The 10,127-nt window shown below is 40.9% G+C and overlaps 1 protein-coding gene across 1 annotated transcript in view; it reads right to left on the bottom strand.

The window, feature by feature from the left end:
• Positions 1-201: 201 nt before the first annotated feature.
• The window catches only part of Arsj (arylsulfatase family member J), a 51,494-nt gene continuing 41,568 nt past the window's right edge, over positions 202-10,127 (bottom strand). The window contains exon 2 of the mRNA XM_055628243.1: positions 202-1,806. Coding sequence (XP_055484218.1) covers positions 405-1,806 — 1,402 coding nt within the window. The 3' untranslated portion in view covers positions 202-404. The remainder of the gene's footprint in view (positions 1,807-10,127) is intronic.

The following is a 10,127-nucleotide window of genomic DNA, read 5'->3' as shown; positions in this document are numbered from 1 at the left end:
ATTGTTTTTTTGGGCCTTTGAGGGGACGCAAACTTCGCATCAAAAGTCGTTGTGTTAATCTTGTTACCCTGTAATTTCCACAGGTTGTCACAGTTCCTTTCACAACTGAAGGGATTCAAAGCATTCTGGTTGATCAACTGTTTGAACAACATTCTGTTTGTTACACAGACTCCAGAGAGACAAATACTGCATTCCCCTCCTTGTGTGGCCTGCAGAAGCACCGCCTTTGGCACCCACGAAGGTGGTTTTGTCCACATGGCAGCCAGGTGTCAGAAGCCTCTAGCAGAGAGCGAGTTCGTGAAAACAAGCCCGAGGCGGCTGGCCGTTGTATTTCTGAGCCAAATTCTCTCGATTACCTAGGAACAGGGCAGTTCAAGTTTAACCCGCGGCAGAAAGTCCTGCCTTTAGCCAGCGGTGAGACTTGAGTGGCATTTTGTTGAGGCGCACGCTGTCAGCTGTTTTCTCATCCTAGCCTTGCTTTTCTTCTGCTTTTTCCCAGCCTTAGTTTTGTTTGTCTTCTTTTTCTTGTTTTCGTCTTTGTACCAGGGACCCCAGACTCCTCCGTTGAGCCGAGGGTTGCTTCTGGGATCCTTTGGGGGGTACCTGACGGGCACTGCTGTCTTGTTGAACTGGGAGAGCCTCCGCAGCAGCTTCTTCACGATGCCTGGGTACCTGCTGGAGAGGTCCACCCTCTCGTACGGATCAGCCGTGATGTTGAAGAGCCAGATACTCTTGCCAGTGGACAAGGTAATCCTCTCGTTGTGCCACCGGTTTGGGCCCAGATTGCTGAAAGCCTGAGGGGGGACCCAGTCACTGTAGCCCGGATTTCCTGTAAGGAGCTTCCAGTGCTGCACCCGGATGGCCGACTGGATTGCAGTATTCCAGATTCCGTAGCCTGCTGCCCAGGAGCCGTTTTTAGCCTTGGTGTAAATGGGGTCGATGTTGTGCAAAATATCCACTCGGGGTGAACGGAGACCTTCGCTTATGGTCTCCCAGATATCGTACCCATCGAGCTGAATGTCTTCATCAATCTGTCCTTCCGCCAGTGAAATCAAGGTGGGATACCAATCGGTGATGTGCACGAGTTCCTTACACACCGTTCCTTTGTTTTTCAGGAGTGGGCTGTGCACAAAGCCAACTGCCCGGATGCCCCCTTCCCAATATGTTCCCTTGCTACCTCTGAGAGGCCAGTTGCTTCCTCCTGCTGTGGGCTGCCCGCCATTATCTGAGGAGTAGATGATGATACTGTTGTTATAGAAACCATACCTCTTGAGAGCCAGGGTCACATTGTGGATTGCTTCATCCAAGCAGGAGAGCATGGCTGCGTACCTCCTTCTGTTGATGTTGATAATGGATCGGTAGTGTTCGAAATACCTGCCAGGGGCTTGCAGCGGGGAATGCACAGCTTGGTAAGCAATATAAAGAAATATAGGTTTTGTGGGGTTATGGGAAGCTAAGAGCCGCTGCACTCTCTGAGTATACATCTGGGTGGAATAGATGCCGTTGTCATGGTTCCAAGCAGCGTTGTCGTTTTCATACAGGTCATAGCCGCACATCCCGGGGCTGTCACATTTGTAGTGGGTATAATAATCGCCACTCCCCAAAAGGGAGCCAAAAAAGGTATCAAATCCTCTCTTGGTGGGCATGCATTCTTTTCTGTAAAATCCCAAGTGCCATTTCCCAACCATGTGGGTTGAATAGCCGACCTCTCTCAGCTTCTGAGGTAGGGTTGCGTTGTCCAGAGGTAGACAGTTGGGTTGGGTAGGTCTGATGATAGAATGTTGAAGTCCCGTGTGTATCTGATACCTTTGAGGAAAGAGTAAACATCTTGTCAAGGCAGGATAGAAGGCACATTCTTCATTCAGGTAATTCTTAAGTTAAGTAAAGTCTCTGTGAACAAACATCAGCTCAACGCCAAATTAAGTAATATCCACTGAGCAGCTCTACTTTCCATTCCAGAGTTTTAATTGGCTTCACATTTAACAGTTGAATAGCATTTTCAGTACTTTGGAAACTAAGATTTTTACCCCTCATCTCAAAGTCTTTTAAAAAGTTCTTACAACAGAATTAATTAAAATAAAATTTGGTCTTTTATTTACATGACAAAGTGCTAGCACAATAGAGAGGGATGCTCAGGATTAGACTATTATGGACCTCATAGTAGCTTCTCAAGCATGCCCTGAGGTCAGTATCTCAAACTAACTCCCGTGTTCTAGAACACAGGTGGATGATGCAGAAATCTCCAGGTAGCTTCTCAAACAGTATCTCACAATTCACCCCCATCTCATTGGATCTCTGAAAAAGAAAGTGGCTCCTGGCTGCAGAAGCAAAGCTCAGAGTTTGTGCCAGTGCAGGAAGGAGATGAGTCTTCCAGTTCCACGGGAGATAAGCACGCTTTTGTTTGCCACTGTCTCCGGCTCTCCATTAATAAATCACTTAGATGTCTAGGAAAGCAGCGGAACCTTTCTATAGTGTATTAAAATGACAAGGAAGCTCGTTTCTAGACAGTTTTCCAAGGGTCCACCCAGAACCAGTTACTATCATAAGGGTCCACTTGTATCTGTTAATTTATGATACTTTAACCCAGAATTGACTGAAGTTATTGCATATGCTCAAAATAACTTTTAAAATAGGACACATACACAAAGGCTATAAATATTTAGGGAAAATATAAAGGTATTCATGGAATCGAATAAATTGCAAAGAAGAAAACTCAGAGAGAGAACCCAAACTTGGGCAGGGGAGTCTCAGAGCCCACATAGGAAAAGCTGAGCATGGTGGCCTGTGTCTGTAACCTGACCTTGGGGGTGACAGGCAGATCCCTGGTGCTAGCTGGCCAGAAGTCTAGCTGAGTCACCAAACTCCACAAATATGTATATACATAGATCTCACAGAACACAACACACACACACACACACACACACAACACACACAACCACACCCCAAATGGATGTATTCGGAAATGTCATATGTCCTTTGGTTGAACAGTCTGATTTGTGATTAACTGTTGCAAGTGTGATTTCTTGAGTGGTAAGTGGATCCGCATACTGATGCGGAAGTAGGAACTATGAAGACAACATCCTATTCTGCAAAGTGGCATTTGCATCTGCCTGTCACTTCATTTATCATTAGCAGTCAGCATTTCACAGCAATCACAGCCATGGGAACTTAAAATAAACTCCTATAGACATTTTACAAGTGTCACTAAACACCAAATTCAGATGCCATCACTGTTCATGACAATTTTGGTCTAGTATCAGATCCATAACAACCACGGATCAGATCACTAGCTTTCTACATGGAAAACTGGTAAGTGCCTACCAAGGTAAATTAAGAAAGAAATGAAGGAGGAGAGTCTGTATTTGTAAAAGTTTTAGCAATCATTAGAGGGGCTAAATTATTAATTAAATAATTATCATACATAGACCATGTCCTTGACCTGAAAGCCTACTTAATTTCTCAAAAGGCAAAAAATTTAAGCCTTTGTAATTAAATTGGTTATTTATCATCTAGTGGTGGAATAGAAAGGAAATGATGCTTCTGAAAATATAAGCAATGCTTGGAGAGGGAGGAGGGGAGGGAAGGAAAGAAGAGGGAGTAGAAAGGACAAGAGAGGAGGGGAGAAGAGAGAAGAGAGGAAGGGAGGAGAGAGGAGAAGAGAGAGGAGACAAAACTGTTTTCAGAAGATGGGGAGTTGTTGGCAGACAAATGAGAGTCTAGAGTCACTAGTGAACTAAGAGGTTTCTGCTTCTCCAGAAGGCAGAATGGTTTCAACAAAGGCTTGCTAACAGCTCATAACAAATGAGAGATTCTTCAGGTCACTTTCTCCATTAGTAGTTCTGAGGCTCAGGCTACACAGAGGAGTTTGGAGCAGAATGTGGGCACTGATTAAGGGGACAGGTGTTGGAATCTGACATACCTGAGTTTGGATTTCCACAGTTACTTTTAACATTGGGGTAGCATTTAACGCTCTGATCTCCATCAAGGAAATTGGGGTTATGATATATGTTGAGATATCTTGGGCCCCAGAAAGGAGCACAGAATCTAAGTTGGGGAAAACAGTTAGTAAATGGTAGCCACTGTGACAAACTAGACGGGCAGAGTGGTGTGTAATGACATATTTTAAGAAAGTTTTTTATAGTTTGTAGCTTTCCTTTTGTATATATAATTGCACTGAATCCTCAGTACTGTAGTGAAAAGTCACCCTGGTCTTCATTTAATGGCTGTGAAAGCAGAGGGGTAGAGAGTTGTGTTATTTATTTATTTATTATGAACTGCCTAAAATGCCCACTAGGTTGTGACACTGATTTTGAAATAGTGCGGCTATGTCTGTTACTTACTCAGTTTTTAAACTATTAGCTGCTGTGACTACTTCTGAAAACATCCAGAAACAGTCAAAAATGAAAGATTTGCAACCCAGATAGTGTGGCTTATATCGATCACAGAAATGTTTAAGATTTTTTTTTTTTTGCAAGAGGTAAAGTAATGAGCATTTAAAAAAATATTTTTTAGCAGAATCCATTGGACAAAGGCAAAAAGAAAGTCCTGCCATGTTAGTGACCCCCATCTTCACCCCTGTACTTGACTCCTTCCCTTCCTAAAGCGTTGCTGTTATTTCCTAATCATAGTCAGGATAGCACTTACAGTGGACACAACTTAAAGGTTCAAGCTCTTTTGTCCTAAGGTAGGGTAGAGTTGGAGCCAGTGACTGCCAATCATGTGGAAAGCAGGCTGCTGCATCTCTTTGTTAACCTCTGCCATTGAGAATGCTGGTAGATTGCTTTAGTTCAGTAAGAAAGGGATGAGATCTGATATGAGCTTGCCTGGGTGTTTGGGGTGAGCCTGGCTTTCACATAAGAGCAACAACTGTCCAGAAGATAAACCAGGTAACTTCAAAATATAGCACCAAATCCTGAGTGGACAAAAGTTGCTTCCTTCCTTCCTTCCTTCCTTCCTTCCTTCCTTCCTTCCTTCCTTCCTTCCTTCCTTCCTTCCTTCCTTTCTTTCCTCTCTCTCTCTCTTTCTCTCTCTCTCTCTTTCTTTGATCTCAACTTATTGAGGGAAGAGCCTAAAGGACACACAATTAATTAAGAGATCAAAGTTAATGGGAGTGGTAACGTGATAAACTGGAATTGTGTAGAATGGTACTGAAGGAAAGAGGAAGCTCTGGGGAGATAAAACATAGTCTCTATGGCATTCCCATCAACGATATGGAGCCTGAACTTAATACAAAAGTATGTCGTTCAAAGAAGGGGTGCTTCAAGTTTGAAAGGAATTAAGAGGGGAGGGAATGAGGATCAGATGAAACACACGATCCTGAACTACAGTGCTCACAATTAGAGAGATAAAGAGCTAAAGTGAGTCTAAGGAGTAATTGAGAAGAACTATGATGCTTTTTTAATTTGATGAATGTTTGTGTCTAACACAGAAGAGAAGTCCCCATGTCAGGCGGTAGTGCAATAACGGGGTTGGTGGATTGTAGGATAAAAGTATAAAAGACGGTGAATCCCCAGCCAGCAATTGCCTTTTAAAGTAATTCAAGAAAAGTGTTTCAGGGTATCCCTGCAATTTTTCCATAAATAGGAGATGGGCTCAAGTATAGTATATATAATCAGTAATTATGATAAGTAAAAATCCTTTCTTTAAAAGTTCAATTAGTTTAATGACTCTAAATGAATCCAAGGAATCAGATAGATCCCTTTGACTGTAAATTCAATAAACAAAAATATAAAATGTAATAATGAAAAAGTACTAAAGTACTAATAAGAAAAGACATTACATTAAGGCAACAGGCAAATTCTGAGAAATAACTCCACTCTATGTTAATCAGAACATAAACAGAAAACTGCTCACTATTGAAACATAGGCCTCAGTTTATGTAAATGCACCTACATTTTCTTGTTGAGGGCCATGCAGGAGGAACAGCAAACCAGCTTTAGAGTCTTGGAATTTGGCCCTCCAGTTAGCACAACCATGATGCAGTGCCTTGGGAGGCAGAGCCCCGAGGACTCTGTGTCCTTAGGACTCTGCTGTTATGGTGGATCACTGAGCTTGTTGCCTTTGCGATCACTGCATCCCTCATAATACATTATCTATATGAAAACTCTAAGGAGGCTTCCAGTCCATCACTGGACAGCATCATTGGTACTTGCAATACTAATGCTTGATCTTTTTCAGTCATTGCTGCTGGTGCAGATTAATGATTCAACCACCACCCTTGGAAAGAACTTAGAGATGTAGATTGTTAGCAATGGCCTCAGAAAGAATTTGGAAGAATAGATTATTTAGTAAGGTTAGGTTAAGATGTTGTTGTTAGTGGCCCCCGAAGTAGAAAATCTTACGGAACAATTTGAAGTCCCGAAGAGTAGACTCTCAACAGTTGGGATGGGACTTTTTACATTTAGGGAGTAAGAACAATACCCCAATCAGCAATGGCTGATGTGACTCTCAATGGAGCTGGGCTGGTGATTAAAGTGATAATTAGTTTCCTGTACCCATTTTTTCCCTCAGCTTCCTGATATGATTTTAATAAAAATTGTCAACTAATAGGTGTGTACCTTGAGGATTTAAAGTAGAAATGACGATTGTTTTTATTCAAATATGAAAGTTTAGATTTGTGATTCTTTTAAGATTTTCATATTACTTTTTAAGATAATTGATTCTCTCTTTGTAACTGCAAACTGCAGCCTGCCAGTAAAGAGAAATTGGCTGAGAAAATTACCTTCCTTGCTTGAACTTTGTTAATATATAACAAGTTGCTTAGTTACCAATGTACGTAGGTTCTTGGGAATAATTTGTTTTCCACATTTTTTTCTCATCTATAATACGTAAAACATTTGATCATGTGAAGGTATGGAGGAACACATTTTTCTATGTATATTCATTATAATCGTTTACTAAAAGAAAAATAAAATGTAATCACAGTGTAATTTTTATACTGGTCAAAAGATTTTGCTGGGATATATAAGCCGTGGGAGAAAAAAAATAAAGTCATTGAAGCTCACTCCTTGGAGTTTCCTCCATCCACTCAGTATGCATTCACTCAGTATGTATGTGTGTATTTGTGTATGTATATAATGTGGGTTGGGGCTTGCTAATTGACATTTTCCCCATCCACCCAATGTGTATTCAATGTGTGTGTGTGTGTGTGTGTGTGTGTATGTGTGTGTGTGTAGAGTCTATGATTCCCTCCACCTCCTTTTATTCCTATTTCTTTGCCAGCTACAAGAAGTTCTGGACCAGAGCATCAAGCTTTTACCCTCAGGAAAAAAAGTCTCCTGAGTGATCATCAGTCATCGACTCTACACACATCACCTCATGGACCCTGACTGGTTGAATCTGGTCTTTGACATACACTATTGTAAAACTAAAGCCAAATAAAAATTTAGGATGAGATAAAAGCGAGAAATCAAAGAAGACACCATGAGAAGGAAATACCACCCATGCTTGAGAATCAATAGGATTAATATTTGTGAAAATGACCATCTGACCAAAAGCAACCCACAGATTCAATAAAATCTCTATCAAAGCCCCAAAACATTTCTTCACAGAAACTGGAAAAGATAAAAACATTTTCAACTTCATATGGAAGTACAAAAAAAAAAAAAACCTGGATAAGCAAAATACCCTGAATAATAAAATAACTGCTGGAGGTATCACTGTTCCAGATTTCAAGTTGTATTCCAGAGTTATAATAATAAAAACAGCATGGTATTGCCATAAAAATCAAGACATTGACCCAAAGAATGGAACTGAAGTCCCACACATACATACACACACCAATAACACCTGATTTTTTTTTTAAATAAAGAAGCCAGAAATGCACACTGGAAAAAGAGCATCTTCAACAAATGGTGTGTGTCAAACTGGACAGCTGTGTGCAGAAGACTGTAAGTAGATTTACTTATCACCCTGTGCAAAAAGTCCACTCCAAATGGATCGAAGACCTCAACACAAGGCCAGTTGTAACCAGATATTTTACCACTTTGTAGGTTTCTTTCTTTCTTCCACCCTTCTTCTCCCTTATTAAACCCCTAATGCTAAATAGGAGGGAAAAAATGAAAGGCTACTTCTTGCTGATTAGGGGCAAGTTTGATCTTTGTCATCAGGATATCTAATTTCTTCTTCTCGTTGTCTCTTCTTTACACAAGACTATTTAACAAACTGCAATAAACAGCATCCAAACACCAAAAAGCAACAACAGAACCCTCACCTCTCTAGACCCTGGATTTATATATCCTCTGAAACTATGTAGCCAGCAAAATATGCCCCTGCTAGAGCACAAGGCAAATCATAGTCACCTGCTGTGAAGAAGCCTCTTATCCTCACACCTGGGATTAAAACAAAAGTATATTCCTATAACATTTCTGTGTTTTTTTTTTCTTTTTTTATTATTATCATTTCAGTTTGTATCGCTGATGTGGCTCCCTCCCTTGTCTCCTCCCAATCTCACCCTCCCTTTTCTCCCCCTTTGCCTTCTCCTAGTTCACTGATAGAGGAGGTCCTCTTCCCCTTCTATTTGACCCTAGCCTAACAGGTCTCATCAGGACTGGTTGCATTGTCTTCCTCTGTGGCCTGCTAAGGCTGCACCCCCCAGGGTGAGGTGATTAGAGAGCCTATCACTGAGTTCATGCCAGAGAAAGCCCCTGCTCCCCTTACTAGGGACCCTACTTGGAGACTGAGTCTATGGGCAACATCTGAGCAGGGGTTTTAGGTCCTCTCCGTGCATTGTCTTTGGTTGAGGTATCAGTCTCTGCAGGGCTCCCAGGGCTCAGTTTTTTTTTTCTGTGTTTTTTAAAGAAATCAAAATTCTAGAATTTCCACTATAGCCAGATACACCAAATCTGATAGAAGAGAGAGTGATGGGATAGTCTTGAGCACATTTGGCACAGTTAAAGTCTTTCTGAACAGACTGTCATTAGCACAGGCACTAAGAAAAACAGTTAATAAATGATGTTATATGTTTACTCTCACATGTGGATGCTAGCTTTTAAACCTTGGATATATGTTCTGCAATACGAACAACCCCAGAGGTTAGGTACTTGGATGGGAGGTAAGGAGCAAGTATCCCCCAAGGAAGGGGAAATAGAATTTGGAATACAGTGTTATGGAGAGATAAATGGGAAACTAGAATAGAAGGATTCAATGAGGAAGGGGATGGGAGATCAGTGTAAAGGAGCAAATGTAGGCGGGGAGATTTAATGCTAAAGGCCTGTTGGAAAACCATATGGAAACGTACTATGGTAGAAGCTCCCTAATTTATATACATATATCAAAGTAATCTAAATAAAGTCACTATAAAATGAAGAAGACAATGCCCCAGTTAGACTTCTTATTTTACCAAGTAAAACCTTCAGTGGGTTTTTACATCTTGTTGAATCATTAACCAAAATGGTTCCATGGATTGCTGAAACATCACAGGCTATTGTCAAGGCTATTAGTTGTTCTCTACAACCTGGTACTAAGGCCTTGTTGATGAATACAACACTTATGTTATCAACCATACAGCAGTCAAGCTGGTGCCTAAAGCAAGCTCTACCCCTACTGGCAACTGTCCATAGTGCTGAAGTGACTCTAAATGATTAGGAATCATCCTTGTCACCCAGCTACAAGCCCTATGACCTACAACAGTGCAAGATATACCGATACAGTAGTCGCACAAATGCTATGAGAGTAAACAACCACTTTTTGATTGTATTTAAGGTAAATTCTGTGTGATAGCATGCATGCCTGGCATTGCCAAAGTGGTAAGAACTGAAGCTAGATAGGTAATAAACCTAGGGGAAACCTAATAGTATTATTTTGCTAAAAACACAAGAGCAATAAATGACTTCTAATGACAGTGCTATACCCATAGATCAGTGCCTTGTTCAACCTTCATGAGAGAAGCATCGTTGCTCAATAGATGGTGTTTGTGTGTGCATGATGATGTGTGTTAAAATTTATTTTGTGTTAGCTATCTACTGCTGGGCATGAGGCCTACCTACCCTTAATATATATGCAATTAATATATACATATATCTTCTCCATAGAATATATTTTGAAAACCAGCATAACCTTTATTAAAAATAAAGAAAATGCTGTTGAAATATAGTTGACTTTTTTGGTCTGGCTACCATGTGAAGAAA

This window comes from Psammomys obesus, unplaced genomic scaffold (assembly GCF_907164565.1).
Source record: "Psammomys obesus unplaced genomic scaffold, mPsaObe1.curated_primary_1811, whole genome shotgun sequence".
Lineage (NCBI taxonomy): Eukaryota > Metazoa > Chordata > Mammalia > Rodentia > Muridae > Psammomys > Psammomys obesus.
The sequence above is the reverse complement of the archived record's forward strand: the minus strand, read 5'-3'. Positions and strand labels throughout refer to the sequence as shown.